Source organism: Festucalex cinctus, chromosome 16, assembly GCF_051991245.1.
Source record: "Festucalex cinctus isolate MCC-2025b chromosome 16, RoL_Fcin_1.0, whole genome shotgun sequence".
Lineage (NCBI taxonomy): Eukaryota > Metazoa > Chordata > Actinopteri > Syngnathiformes > Syngnathidae > Festucalex > Festucalex cinctus.
In genome coordinates, this window is record NC_135426.1 from 12,734,371 (window position 1) to 12,749,681 (window position 15,311).

A 15,311-nucleotide genomic window follows, 5' to 3' on the forward strand; every position below is an offset into this window, starting at 1 on the left:
GGATAACAAGATAAGAACAAAAACAATATCATAAAACCAAAACACTTGTTTCAATTTGTTAGGCTATTTCTTTGTTATTATTATTCTGCAGTACTTTTTTTTTTTTTTTTTTTAAAGAGCCGCAAATGTATGGTAACGAGTCAATTGCATAGCAAGCAAATCGAATAAAAATAAATTAGTATAAATGCAAATATCCGAAAGAGGCCGAAATAGCCAGTTTGTTGTGCAACTGATAAATAATTATTATCGCTCTATAGTGTCTGACAATGTGGGGGGGAAAGTTCAGTTTTATATACTTTTAGTAGCTTGTGCGTAAAGTTCTTTGGCACGTTCTTCTCCTTCTAACAGGTCCCCCTTATTTTTCCCGCACTCCTCTTCTTCCTCCTGCTCCTCCTCCTCCTCTTCCTCTTTCTTCTTTTTTTTTTTCCGGCAAGCCAACAGACAGACGAGTGAGCCGAGGCTGGATGTGAGGACACTTTGGTGGGAGAAGGACCATCTCGGAGGACGCACATGGTGAGCGCACACGCATCGTATGCTTCCCCCCCCCCCTCTCTAATTATTATTATTATTATTATTATTATTATTAACAATATTATTTCATTTATTTAGCAAAGCAGGTTAAGCCGTGCATTTTTCGCTACTAAGTGGAGAAAAGGACAATTAATTTGGATAGGAAAGTAAACAATAATATTTGTCAGTCACAGCCACTAAAATATCGTAAAAATCAATTATTATTCATTCTGTATTTTAGTTGGGCCTAAATGCGCAATTTTGAAACTTACGTTGGGGGTCAAAAGTCAGCAAAAAAAATAAATAAATAAAAACCTGAATTATTTAAAGACGCCTTAAAAAACAAATACAAAATAGCTTCTTTTTAGAATTGATAAGACTGATTACCCGAATAATCATAAGCAATCAATAATAATTTGGTATTGTTTTGATCTGAAGTGGTGCAGCTTTGTAAATATTATGCTTCCCGGAACAGAACAAATGTGCGCAATTAGCAGCACATAATTGCCGCCATTAAGCTGCTTCTGTTGTTCTTGCCAAATTCGACCAAACCCCAAAAAATAAATAATAAAAAAAGAATTGATGAGTCACTTTCATGTTAAAAACTTAACACGATGTTATGTTTAATAGCTTTCCCTGCCTCTGTGAAGAGGAATTAATGCAACTTTACAAGTCTTTATATGATCCATTGAGCAAATAAATAATGTTGCTGTTATTACCTCATCTAAAGAACTTGTTTTATTATCTGTTGCCAGTCGTGCGAAAACCACCAAAGTCATTAATCCATGAAGCTTTTTGAGGGGGCCAAGAATGAATCCTCCATCCAGTTGAGCAAAGGGGGGCCCTGGCACACTTTGATTTTTGCTTGTGTTTTTGTTTTTCTAATCTGACATAAAAATGTATGCGTGTGTGTTACTGCCTCATGAGTAATCAATCCTGGGCGGCATGTGGATTTAATTGATAGTGTCAACACGCATACGTATGTTAACCAACGTGCCTCATCTTTGGAATCACAGTGATTTCATTCCCATCTGTTTTTCAAGATCAACATGTGAAGTCTCCATGGAAAGACCTCTGCCTACTTGTGTGTATGCCTGTAGAAAAAAAAAAAAAAAAAAAAGGGGGGGGGGGGTATAGTGGGTGGGATTGACAGGAAGCTTGCTTTTAAATATCAAGTATGTGACGTGGTATTTTTCTTCTAAAATGAAGCACGATGGCAGATGTTTACCCCGTCAGGCAAGTAAGAAACACTGTTGAAGTTAATTGAGCCACTTCATTTAGACAAAAGTAGTGCTTAGCAGCCATACTGTGGCATCAAATAGGCAATTACAAACCTGATAAACATGTATAACCCATGCAAATGATACCCAAAACACCACATATTTCCCATCTAATGTCAAAACCAAAGACAGAAAACAAATTACCCGTAATAATTTCCATTGCTACAAAAATAACATTGCCTGATTTGTTTTTCTTTTGATGAAGCCCAAACCCTAAGGACAAAAGGCTAAAGATACTTGCTGGGCGCTAATCCACTTTGTGCCACTTCCACCACTAAAATTAGATTATTACACTAAAAATGGAGCTGCTGGAATCTGTTTGCGTGGAATAACACACACAGACAGACACACAGATTCAGGCCAGGAATGTGGTTTGGGAAAACAGGCTGCAGTGTTGTATTTCTGAGGACAATTGCAAATTAACAAAGGTGTCAGAGTGGTTACATGCGCCAACAGGTGTAGCGCAGCGTCGCCTTCGTGCACGCATGTTTCGGAAATCAATTCTTACACTCCGCACTTTTACACCAACCGCCAGTGGCTTTGACTTCGCCTCCGCCCGAGCCGCTGAAGGCCCATGACGAGGAATTTTAAAATGTGTGAGACTCATCTGCTCACCAGAACACACCCCGGACAGGCTGGGGTGGCGAGCTTGCCCGCAAGAGTTAACAACAGGTAGCCAGACAAAAACAAAACAAAACCAAAAAAAAAAAAAAAAAAAAAAAAAAAAAAAAAAACGCTTTTCTTTTGTGCATCCCAAAAGAAGCATCTGATTCACAAATAACCATGTGGTGTTCAGCTAAGCTAGCCTTTCAAAATAATTTTTGCCCCCCAACAACATATTTAAATTGATTAAAATGTACTTAATTTTTTGTTTTAAAATGTCACTTCTAATTTAAGTTTACTGTAAAACTAATTCATAAATCAAGAATTTAAACATCAAAATGTTCAATGAAACCATATTATTTTGTCTGTTATCTTTAATTTGGTGTCCACAAGCAACACCATTGTGGGGCTAGCATAAATGAGCATCGTCGTTACTGTAATTATAAACCATCAAGCAACTGCTACTTTAGTCCACACAGCACAGTATCACATTCAACAAAAGAGAATTAAAAATGTAATCACCCGTGTTCAGCCAAACCATATACAGTATTAACAAAAGTCCTCTAGCTTTAATGCAAACATACAATGTAAAACGGCATAAATGGAAATTAGCATTGAAATTATGGTAGTTAAAAAACCTTCAAACAAGTGGAACTTTAAGACAAACGGAACAAAATCATATCCAAGTAAAGAGAATTAACTTCTGTTCAGTATATTCAAAAACCTCACAAATGTCAATGCTTAATGCTAACATATAATGTAAGAAAGCACAGATGTACTAAAGGAATTTAGCATATTTATTTTTTACAGTAATTATAAACCTTCAAACAAGTGCTACTTTAAGCCACATGGTACAATATCACATACATTTAAAGAGAATTAAACTAGTCAAACACCAAAATGTTCGACCACACAAATGTCCCCTAGCTTAATGCTAACTTATAACGTAAAACAACATAGATGTGCTAACGGAAATTAGCATACATTTTAAAGTAATGATAAACCTCCAAACAAGTGCTATTTTAACCCGCACGGAGCAGTTCAAAAGAATTTGTATTTTTAAAGGCTCAGACTTCTGGTGTCCAGGCTGTAAACATGCCTCCAGGTTGTCAGCACGTATTCTTGCCAGTCTCACATAGTTGCATCAGAAGATCACCCCCTGCAGTTGGAGATGTTGATATCATCACGTCACTATTTGTGTGTATAAAGTGACAGTCTATAGTACCATAAAGTCATACACACAATTGTATTCTTTGCGGTTTCCCCCTTTTAATGGTCCTGTGTGTTTTTTTTATTGGTCATAACGGCATAGACAGGTGCATGTCCTCGCCCCGATCGAACCCAGGCCTACTCCTGAGTGATCTTCCCTTTAGGGTTGGTTGATCTGCTTCCTGAGCCAGACGGTCCCTCAGGAAGCCTCATATTTTGCTTGCTAATTGAGCGGGATGACGAGGTGAGACATGCTCTCGGCCCCGTCCTCTCCTGCGGGCTGGGTTTGCGCAGCCCGCTCTGACTTTGCTGTCAGTGTCAGACGCTTGTTAGGACGCCATTAATCTCGCCGAGAGCGACGGGGCCAGGTGACACACGAGCAAGGGGGGGCTTGGAAAATCGACCGAGAGAAGAAGCAAGGTGACGGAGGGAAGAAACTAAGAATGTAAGATAATCTGAAGAGGAATCCAGTTTTGGGATTTATTGTTAGTTTTGACTACATTCCAAAAGTGACTCTCGAGTGGATAAAACCCTGACAGTTGGATGAATTACACTCATCACCAGCTGGAAGAGGCAGGAAGAGATTTGTTCACACTAGGGACAAAAACAATTCATGTTTGGGGCTCAAGCAAGATTTCCATCTACAAATCATTTTCCCACAACACGAGCGTGACCGCTGCTTGTGTTGTGGGTCCAAAAGATCTTGGGCGCGCACACCTCAGTTCGGTTGCATGCTTGCGAACGGTGTCGGTTCCGAGAAGGAGGAGCCATAAACGGGATGGATACGCTCCAGCTTGGGGTTTGGCTCCAGCTGTCAAGACATATTTTTTGGTCGTTTCAGACAAACGCACCCTTCAACCAAACGCACGCACTCCGGAGCAGTTTGGAGATGTCGTAAGGGCTTCTGGGTGGGGGTGAAGCTGCAAGTGATGCAATTATGTACAGTATTTTCAATCAAGCCACCATGAGTGGAAGGCTGTGGATCTTCAGTGGGGACTTAGCCACCTGAGCCACCCTTTAATCATGTTGCCATTAGAAAAAACATCAATAAAAGTCAAAAACGTAGCTTGGAACTCTTACTAGTCAAACAATTTTGCTCTCAACAACCAATGAATGGGTGAATTTGAGATGTGATTTGCTGAAATAAACAGTCCCAATACCTAATGCTGCCAGATTGAGACCAAAACTGGTTGCCCTCAACCAATGTTTTCTAATGTTGTCTTTCCTTTGTCCTCAACAGGCTGGATGACATGATGTTCCGGGCCTTTTCCCTTCCCCCTTCCACCTCTCCCTTCCTCGCTTTCCTTCTCCTTTATTTACTTCCTCGGCCTCTCCTATTCTCCTCATTGTCTCACGTCCCACTGAGTTGGACTTCACCTCACGATCCCTGCTACCATTTGGACGGCCGTCCTCGCCACTGTCTGTCCGAGTTCATCAACGCCGCCTACGGCGTTTCGGTCAACGCTAGCCGCTCCATCCAAGGCTTCAGTTTTGATGGCAATATCAGCACCTTGACGGACCTTCACAATCCACACAACCTCACCTGCTGGCAGGCTCAAGGGGGTCAGGAGAGTGGAGACTGGGTCCTCACAGTGCCACTGGGTCGCCGCTTTGAAATCACCTACATAAGTCTGCAGTTCTGCTATCATGGGGAGCCATCGGACCCAATCTCAATATCCATCTTCAAGTCCATGGACTACAGGCACACTTGGAGGCCAATGCAACATTATTCCAGCGACTGCTTTGGAGATTTTGGGCTCCCCTCCCAGACGGTGGCCCAGACCAGACACCAGGAAACAGAACCGTTGTGCTCCGATCCTCGGCCCTTGCAGAGGCAGCGGGGTGGTATGGTGCTGGCGTTCTCTGCCCTCGACGGACGTCCATCGTCCCCAGATTTTGACTACAGTCCCACTTTGCAAGACTGGGTGACAGCTACGGACATTCGTGTGGTCTTCCACCAAACATCTGCAAAAACAAAACTGAGCTCGGGCAAGAAGAATGACGCTTGGACAGAAGAGGAACGAGTTGTTGGCCTCGTGAGGTGGAGTTCTGGCAATGCTGGAGTTCCGACTGGCAACATGAACACAGATAACATGCCATCCTTTTTTGACAGGGGCACAAAAAACTCTGAAATGAGTACGCAGAAGATTGCAGACAAGATTCGAGGGAGTCACCACAAGGATGGAAATAATGTGACCAGCAAGGAACGCGGGGACACTTACAGCTTGGATGTTTTGTCAAAAAAGGGTGTAAGAGCTCGAAAGCTTGGTCGTAAGAAGGATGGCGACCAGTGGCTCATTTGTCCGAACGGTGGCTGTAACTGGACTGTGGAGGGACGCCACAGAGGGCCCAAGGGACGAGAACTGAGAAAGCGGAGAAACAACCACCCAAACACCCGGCAAACCTCCAGAAACCTCCAGGTGGTACCCCTTACCGCAGCCCCCATTCCCCCACTGGCCCTCTCCGACCTGCAGGTAGGGGGCCGGTGTAAATGCAACGGACACGCTTCCAAGTGTCGGCGTGATGACGAAGGGCGGGCCGTGTGCATGTGCGAGCATCACACGGCCGGCCCGGATTGTGACGTGTGCGAGGATTTCTACTTTGACAGACCCTGGCATCGGGCCACGCCCACGCATTCAAACCCTTGTGTAGGTGAGCAATACCTCGTAGTTATTGCAATATGGTGAACTCCCATTTATTATGATGCAGGGATATGTTCCATAGGAATGGAAATTATTCATGACAATACAAGTTCCGCGTAACTCGGTCCATACTGAAGCATATTCAGGCGTTTTATTTTCCTCTGAATGGTCGGGATCGTCTTCTGGTGCTTTAGCCAGAAGCCTTAAGAACGCTTAGGGGCCACCGTAGATCTTAAAACCAAACTCAAAGTGTTCTATTCGACCACTGGTGATGTTACTATTAGCCAATCAAACCACAAGAGGTAGTGCGATATCTCAGCTCACTTTTTTCTGTCTCATGTCGCATCATTGATTTTTCACTATATAATGGGATTTTTTTTAATATTATTATTTTGATTGGATTGGATTTGATGCTAATCTGTTGTCCTCATGGACTAATCTTACTGCAGACAGAGAGGAAGAAAGAGTGCATAAAAAATGTCCAAAGGTTGGAATCATTTCAACACTTAAATAATGAAAATAAAGTGCATTGTGTCTACTGCGGAGGAGAACTTGATTATACCAAATGCCAACAAAAGTGATTTCGCAAGCATCAAATAGATAAAACAAAATAAATGGCAACTTACTCCCATCATAAATTACTTGTGTGGTGTGCCACAAACATACAAAAAGGCCGCCTGGTGCCAAGTTCAACACAAGAAGAGCGATTGGAAGAGCTTCCAGACAGAAAAAAAAAAAACCTCATCTGCAATTTAGGATTGTTCTTTATATCAAAATTAAGAAAGTGTATCATGCCGCATGTAAAGTGTCACGTCTATGGTCAAATAAACATTGTTAGCTTACTTAATCACCGCTAGTTAGAATAAATTGTAACCCCACCACAGCTGGTCAGGAATAGACACAGCAATCGCTTCATTGAACAAATGGTCATAAAATAATCACGAACCAAGTAGATTCAACACTAGTTGCACATCTCAATTGATGTTGAAGCACTCAACACGCAGACTAGCTAAGTTAGCCATTTAGCAGCCTGCCGCTATCCCGAGCCAACAACCGCCAACTCCACACTCTCATTCGCTGATTCCCACGTCATTCAACAGGCCAGGCACCGCATTTTAAAGCCATGCACAAAGTCACAGATGATGGCCACAGTATGCGAAGTACCAGAGGGGGTCACTTCCGTCTCTCGTCTGTTCCTGTCGCTGACGGATGATGCCCACATTTTCGACGAGTGACCGCAGTTTAGGCGGGTACTGAATGACCGTCTGTGCTCCAGTGCTCAGTCTCTCTATTTTCTCGAGTTGTATCAATCTGAAAATATCATGATAACATCAACTTCTAAATCCGTGCCTCAAAAATCTAAGCAATTCAATGCATTTCCTCGTCTCCAGCGTGCGAGTGTAACGGCCACTCCAACAAGTGCCGCTTCAGCATGGAGGTGTTCCAGCAGTCTGGACGGCGCAGCGGCGGCGTGTGCCTCAAGTGTCGCCACCACACCGCTGGACGCCACTGCCAGTACTGCCACAATGGATACACCCGGGACCAAAGCAAGCCGCTGCACCACCGCAAAGCCTGCCAACGTCAGTCTCCACAAACGCATGCGTGTGTGTTGTATTTTTTTTTTTACGGGATGAAATGCAAGCGAGTGTGTTTTATGAGCTGGCTACACTTGTGAGAGCGCACAGCTATTCGGGACGCAGCTTCCACCTGTAACCTGTAACCCTTACCACCAGTTGGCATGTGGTGTGACCTATGACCTTTGACTGGTCACAGGTCCTAAGTAGCTGTCACTGACTGGCATTCTTGACTCATGTAGTGTAATTCAAATGGTTTCCTGGGCAGGATTACACCTAAAATATATAGAAGATAGCGTGATTTAATTGTTGCTAGCCACTAGCATAAAATAGATGAACAATATTGACTTCAAACCAAAATGTAATTCCTGGCATTATTCCCTCCCCTAGCATGTCAGTGTCATCTTCTGGGAGCAGTGGGCCGCTGGTGCAACCACACGTCAGGTCAGTGCCTGTGCCGAGAAGGAGTGACTGGCCTTAGGTGCAACCGCTGCGCCCCGGGATACAAACAGGGCACGTCACCTCTGCGGCCCTGCGTCCGTAAGTCGATCCAAACACTGTCCGCTGACCAAAACCTGGTGTCACCTGTCGCAGGGCTCAAAACAGGCCCAGCAGACTCATAACTCTAACAGTGAAAGCTCTGAGTGAAAGAAAAGCTTGTTTGTTTTTACTGCCAGACCAAGCTAAGTATAGCATCCATTTTTTTTAACTGTATGCCTGACACTAACTTACATGACCTCACTTGTCATGACAAACAACTGACACAAAACAAAAGGGGTTGAACATTTTAAACGTTCAACCAAACCATACGATAACAAAAGACCGCTAGCTTAATGCTAACATGTAAGCGAAACATCGGAAACACCATAGAGGGGAGCTTCAGTGATTTGGTAAGGGGATGTTCCATGTCACGGACCTCGTGACAGAAAGGACCAAACCTGGTGTGGTGACAAATGTTTGCACTTTTACAAGAGGCCTGGACAATGTATGGACGGTATGCGACTTCTTCACGCTCTGGGCTTCCTGAATAAGTCAACATTTGTGTTGATCGTAAAAAAAAAAAAAAAAAAGACCACACACAGACAAACAAACTGATCATGTGTCTGACACTGTTTGTGATTGCAGGGATACAAGAGGTTGCTCCGACTCCGGTGTTTCAGCCTCAATACAGTATTGGTGAGTAAGAGGGGATTGACAGCATTTTTTATGAGGCTTATTAAAACATTCTTTTTAAGATATCCCTTTGTGTCTGTTTTCTTGTTGCCACAGTTGTCCAAATAATTTGTGGCTCCCAGATGAAATACAGTATCAAACAAACCCACAAAACAAAAGTGAATAATGATGATATATTCAAACACCAAAATGATGAACGTCCACTAGCTTAATGCTAACATATAATGTGAAATTCCATAGACAAGATGTTACAGTTAGGAATGCACCAACACCATTTTTGTTAGACGGAGTATGAGTACTCACCAAACCAAAAATGAACTGAACTGATCTCTAATTGGATCACGTGACTTGACCTCAAGTGGCTCAAGACTCTTCGGGAATGTTCTGCTGAGCAAGGTCATCTGCTGGTCACAGGATACTGTGATGACAAATAGAAGCGGCCACATTTGCAGTAATGAGCCCGTTTGTGTGTTGTGCTCATGTTGTCCCCCGCTGGCGTTGGTCTTGGATTTGATACCTGGGCCTTCATTGGGGTCTTAATCCAGCTCCTAACCCCACCGCTATCATGTTGCAATTATAGGAACCATCAAAGTGTAAAAAACAAACAAAAAACAAAAAACAAAACAAAAAAAGAAATAGTTGAAGATACCCAGGTCAACCACTAGTGAAGTGAACTGATGTGGGTTCCCCAATGCTGGTCTTCGAGGCCTGCAGGTTTTAGATGTAAGACCAGGATCGTTATCAGGCTTACTGATGAGCTGATTATATGAATCAGGTGTGTTAGAGGTTGGAAACATCTAAAACCTGGAGTCTGGCCACCGAGGACCAGGATTGGGGAAAGATTCGATTGGCATGGCAACACATAGAGGCTAAAATCTGATTGGACAAAAAAGATCGAACATCCACACGTACTGGAAACAATGCAGCCATTAGAAATGCTAACTGTCCTCCCACGCCCCCCACAGATGAGGAGTGTGTGTCCCACTGCCAGCCTTCGCAGGTGAAAGTCAGGATGAACTTGGACACGTACTGTCTCAAGGACTACGGTTGGTTGCTTCGTTTGACCTCTCGTTTGCTTTGACTTGGTGGAAAAGTGACCGGAAGTGTTTGCGTGTGTTAGTGTTGAAGGTGCAGGTGCGAGGGATGGAGCGTTCGGGTCCCTGGTGGCAGTTTTCCATCTCGGTCCAAGTCGTCTTCCGCACGGGATCCCCCTCCCGCATCCGCAGGGGCCCCCAGTCCCTTTGGGTCCCCGACCGGGACTTGGCCTGCGGCTGCCCCGCCCTCCACGTGGGCCGGACCTTTCTGCTAATTGGCGCCGACGAGGGCGAGAGAGGCTGGGCGCCGGACGAGAGGAGGCTGGTGGCCGATCGCTCCACGTTGGCCCTCCAGTGGCGGGAACACTGGAGCCCCAAGCTGAGGGGCTTTCGCGGACAGGACAAGAGGGGCCGCTGTGCTGACAGACCCCCGCACCAGGACAGGAAGTCCTCAGAGCCGCAGACGGGGTACATTCCACCTCACCTGCTGGCTGACACGGACGCTGGAAGCTCGGCCGATGAGGTGTCGACCTCGTCGCCACAAAATGGGGTCAGCCATGAACAAGAAACCTGAAGCCTTATTTTGCTTTTTTTTTTAAACACTCTTTGCTTTAACACCACTAAATGCCTTCTTGTTCTTGTCATAGTTATTTTATTTGAACTGTTTGCTTCATATTTATTGTCATCATAGTTCTTTTAAATAAAAATGGAGGCGAGTGAGGCTCATTCTTTTCTGTATTTCACTTTAGAGTGCCTCGTTGTTGGCTGTGAGTGCACTCACTTCACATAGGGAATGGTAGAAGTGTGAAGAGGGCAGCATTTTTATTTTTAAATTTTAACTTGAAAGCCAGTGTGTGGATTGGGGTTTGGTTTTGCATAGGCTTGGTCGCTTTAGAGTGCCTGATTGTTGGCCATGAGTGCATTCAGAGAGAGGGCAGATGAGTGGTCTCATTTTTTTTTTTTCAACTAAGTCTGACGTGACACCTCGTGTAAGGAGCGGGACTTCAGACTGGCGTGACCGCTTTAGAGCGCCTCGTTGTCCTCTGGTTTTCGCAACCAATTTCGATCATGCCCATATTTGGACGTCTAACCTGCCGTCTCCCACTTGCAGTTGGGAGATGAAACCTCATCGCCCAATGTGCATGTGCGTGTCTGCGCGTTATACATAAAGACAGATGGGAGAGCTCCTATTTTCACAGCGGCCATGTTTTGGAAAATGCGGCTGCCGATTGGCTGCCTGGTCATCGGCAGGAAGCAACTAAGTGCATATGGGTCAGTGTGTGCACAAGCATGTTTGAGAGGCAAACTATCTGCCCTTCAGTGTGTGTGTGTACGCGCGCACCTGCCACACTGGGCCTGCAGGAAGCACCTGTCAGCGGTCGTCTCCTCTCGGCAGCGCCTGACGACATGAGCGTTTGATCCCCCCCAAAGTCCCCAAAGGCACACACTTACACAGACACTAACAGACAACTTAAGCCTGACTGGCGCGGACCTCGCACCGCACGGCCATGTTGTTCGCACGTCTCCCCGCGCACAACAACTACCGTTCGGGAGAAGGACATTCATATAAAAGGCCACGTAAATCATCAGGAGAAGTTCAGAATCAGCATTTAGCTAATAACATGACACAACTTTTTAAGGATTGTATGTAGAAATTAGAATCTGATTTATTGCCCAATGTATCTTCAGGGCAGGATTACACGCCCTGTAAAAATAGCTTCAGTAAAAATAAGAAAGATCGACAAAGTGAGACAAAACGGGAAGCCTGGCGGTTTGCTAATTAGTGCCACGAGTTTCTTAGATGGGAAACAAAGGACATGGTGAACCAGGAAGAAGAAAAAAAAACAAGGCCCAATCTGTGCCAACAAAAGACAATTTAAGTTAAGTAATTTTTTCACTGAAGTGTTTTCCTGGATTTTGACTGATTTTTCAAGGCCCACAGAATATTGTGCTCTATTGCTATAAAAATATAGAACCTACCAAAAGAAAGATTACAGTCTCTTCTTTTATCAGGAAAAAATATATATTCCTATCTCTTTCCGCTGTGCTGTAATTAGCATTAGAATGTGGCTAAGTTTCATCATTATTCACAAATCTGCTTAGAACTGTGGGGAAATCAGCTTGGCCTGGTTGATTTCTTATACTCTGCTGCCACCTGCTGGCCGTTTTTGTACTTACTACCACTGCTTCTCTGCAGTAGAGGGACTGCAACAAAGCCTTCATTATGCGCTGGCATAAAAAAAACATTTAAATAAAAAAAAATGTATAAGCACGTCTTTGGGACACGTAAAACATTTAAAATAGAACGCATATATACGTTTTTGGGAGCTAATGAGTTAAGACACGAGAAGCAAAGTTTTGAACCAAATAAGGATGTTTGAGGAATAATTAATAGCTCAATAAAAGTGAAACAACAAAAAGTGTCTTAACACATTTCTAAGGGATAAATATACAATGTTGTTCATATGGATTTGCAATTCTTACTTTTCTAATCTCCCTTCACTTATAGCAAGAATATAAAAGAGCAATGTTAAGAGGAGGGGGGTCGATCTCCATAAGAACAATTTAAAAGCAATGACAATTTAAAAAACACAAAGGACAGTGTATTCAAGTTGGGCAGTAGTACTAATAATAATTAAAAAAATGCAGGCAATGTGAAAATGTTTACGTTCAATTGAGCAGGATTACAAACGAAAAATATTGTACAGTGGTTGACCGATGATGTCATTGCTTCAGAAAGCAAGTGGGTAAAATCTGTTTTAAAAAATTGCAAATTTCAAATATTTTACATCAAAGTCTAAGCAGAATTTTGCTCGTCTTTTTCGAGTTGCCAAACGCGCCCGGCTTCTGTTAACCTGAAAAGTCGAGGGTCAATCCCCACCATCCGCGGCCCCGTACGTCCTCCGTGGGGACACGTCGCCTCGGCAACACAATCCCGCTCGGATTAGGACGAAAGGAGAGCAGCCACAACATTCGGGCCAGCGGTTTCCACATCGCATGACCTTGTGGAAACCCCCTAATTTTTTGTGCATTTTTTTTTCTGGTTGCCTTGAGTCATTAAAACATTTACTGTATGTAATCGACTGTATGATTTATTACACGGATGGTATTGATTCAAGGTCTATAAAAGGAGGTGGTAGTCTGTTAACTTCTACTTGCTGGTTGCTTGTGGCTTTGTTGTCGCTTGTCTACGGGTTGCATGTTCAAGGGGACTTGTGTGATTTATGACAGCAGGAGCAGTGACAACTTTTTTTTTTTTTTGAAGTTGTTTGAATTGGTAGAACTGGGGGCAGCCATTAAAAGTCGAGGGGGAGGGGAAGTGAGTAACATTAACCCTGCCGGCACGTCCAGGTGGTGGATGAGTAGCACGGCATTGTGTGCGTGTCACGATGAACTCTGCCTAGTTGGATTTGAACCGAAACCAATGTGATTTCAGGCTCCAGGAGGTGAACTTTGACCCTTTTCTCAACATGTGCAAAGTTTTTTCGGTTTTTTTTTCTTACACAAACACATTTCACATAAGCACAATAATTAAATCAAATCATTCATCTGGCAGAATTCAAGTATAATGAGGCCTTTTAACAATTAAAAAAATAAACATCATTCCAGCTCATTTGGCAAATTTTCACGAGTTTTCACAGCTTGTTTCTAATATGTTGTTGGATGTGAGTCTTCTTCAAATGATCAACATGTCTCACTGATGGTGGTCTGACGTGGGTGGTCTCATGGTCAGTGTCTGCGTCATGTGGCAGAAAGATTTTACGCTGCAGGTAGCACACGCACGCACACATATGCACGAACGCATTAGGCGTGAGGCAGCGTCATGACATTAAATTATATTCCTTGCTGTGATCGCTCCTAAAAAAATACCACACAATGCTGTTTTTTTTTTTCATAAAAGTTGTGATTTACTAAAGTTGAGGAATTGTTCATATTGTACTCAAAGGGACAATCAATAAAGTGTGTTATCTCAAAAATGTATAAAGGACTGCAAATTGATTTCAGAAATGGGAACTGGAAACTAGTGTATTGATAAAAGATGACGATTGGGAGAAAACTTTCAAAGAGGGACACAAAATAACAAAATAAGCAGTAGTCCGACATGGAGGGAATTTGAATGGAAAGTAAAAATGCGTAATTTCAATACACCATCTATCAATTCAAAATATAAGAATACATCTGATTTATGTTGGCGGAACTGTGGCAGGGCGGGGGATTTTACTCACATTTTTTGGGATTGCCCAGAGATATTAGATTTCTGGAAAAGTATTCAGACAGAAATAAAATTAATTATTGATTGGGAGTTGAGGCTGGAACCTGTGACCTATATATTAGGAATTTTGCCAGAAGAGTTATCGACTGGTCAGCACAACTATATGCTAAGGGTTATGCTTCTGGTAGCAAAGAAAATGATCACAGTTTCATGGTTGAAGCCACAATCTCCTGACATAACACAATGGAGAGACCGATTAAAGAAAATATACATTATGGAAAAGATTACAGCAAGACTACAATTAAAATTAGATCAATTTGAGAAAAAATGAAAGCCTATTACACAAATTATACTTGATGTCTAAACGCCTCCCCTTTTAATTTTATTCTTATTTTTCTTTTTATTATTACTGTTTTTTTGTTTTGTCTGTTATGACAATGTTAATTGTGTATTTTTTGTGTTGTATAGTGAGTGACTTAAGTTATGAGACGCTAACCCAAGGTGTATTAAGTGGCTGATTCTTTCTGCCAAGAGGACTAAACCGGATTGGACTATCCAAAATGTATTTTCGTATATAAGGTGAATTTTTATGAGACTGGAATACTGAGAGCTGTACATCTCTTTGTTGGATTGTGTGTGTGATAAATAAAAAGTTCTTAAAAAAAAAAAAAAAAGTTGGGATTTAAGTGATTAAACTGTGTGCCCTATTTTTTTTTTAAAACATTGAAAAATATTTAATAAAATATAATTCGGCACACATAGCTTCTACAGTGTCAAATCATCTTTACGGAGCCCTAAGGTGACATGGTTTTAAAAAAAAAAAAAAAAAAAAAAAAAAAAAAAAAAAAGATCTTTGCGAGAGAACGCATTGGGAGAGGACGCTTTTTATTATTATTATTATTATTTTTAAACGAGTTAATGTACTTCCGGGTTATCTTCCGTGTGACCAAAAGCGACGAGGATGAAACGTGTAAACATGAAACAAAGCAGTGGGAAAGATTTCCCGAAGCAACGAGGATGGGCCGTGTATTTTCCCACTGCTTAGTTTACACATTGCGTCCTCGTCGCTTTTG

At 42.7% G+C, this 15,311-nt stretch overlaps 1 protein-coding gene across 1 annotated transcript; it reads left to right on the top strand.

The window, feature by feature from the left end:
- The first annotated feature begins 4,852 nt into the window (after window positions 1-4,852).
- ntn5 (netrin 5) lies at window positions 4,853-10,599 on the top strand. The gene is made up of 6 exons (XM_077499026.1): window positions 4,853-6,254; window positions 7,636-7,824; window positions 8,209-8,358; window positions 8,944-8,994; window positions 9,957-10,037; window positions 10,112-10,599. Exons 1-6 carry the CDS (start codon window positions 4,853-4,855, stop codon window positions 10,597-10,599), a joined length of 2,361 nt encoding a protein of 786 aa, XP_077355152.1.
- Window positions 10,600-15,311: the final 4,712 nt, after the last annotated feature.

Excerpts from the sequence above, each read along its gene's own strand:
- ntn5 (XM_077499026.1), top strand. The coding sequence starts at position 4,853 with ATGATGTTCCGGGCCTTTTCCCTTCCCCCTTCCACCTCTCCCTTCCTC. Across the intron at positions 6,255-7,635 it reads GCATTCAAACCCTTGTGTAG|CGTGCGAGTGTAACGGCCAC; the intron begins GTGAGCAATACC and ends CCTCGTCTCCAG. Across the intron at positions 7,825-8,208 it reads CCACCGCAAAGCCTGCCAAC|CATGTCAGTGTCATCTTCTG; the intron begins GTCAGTCTCCAC and ends TCCCTCCCCTAG.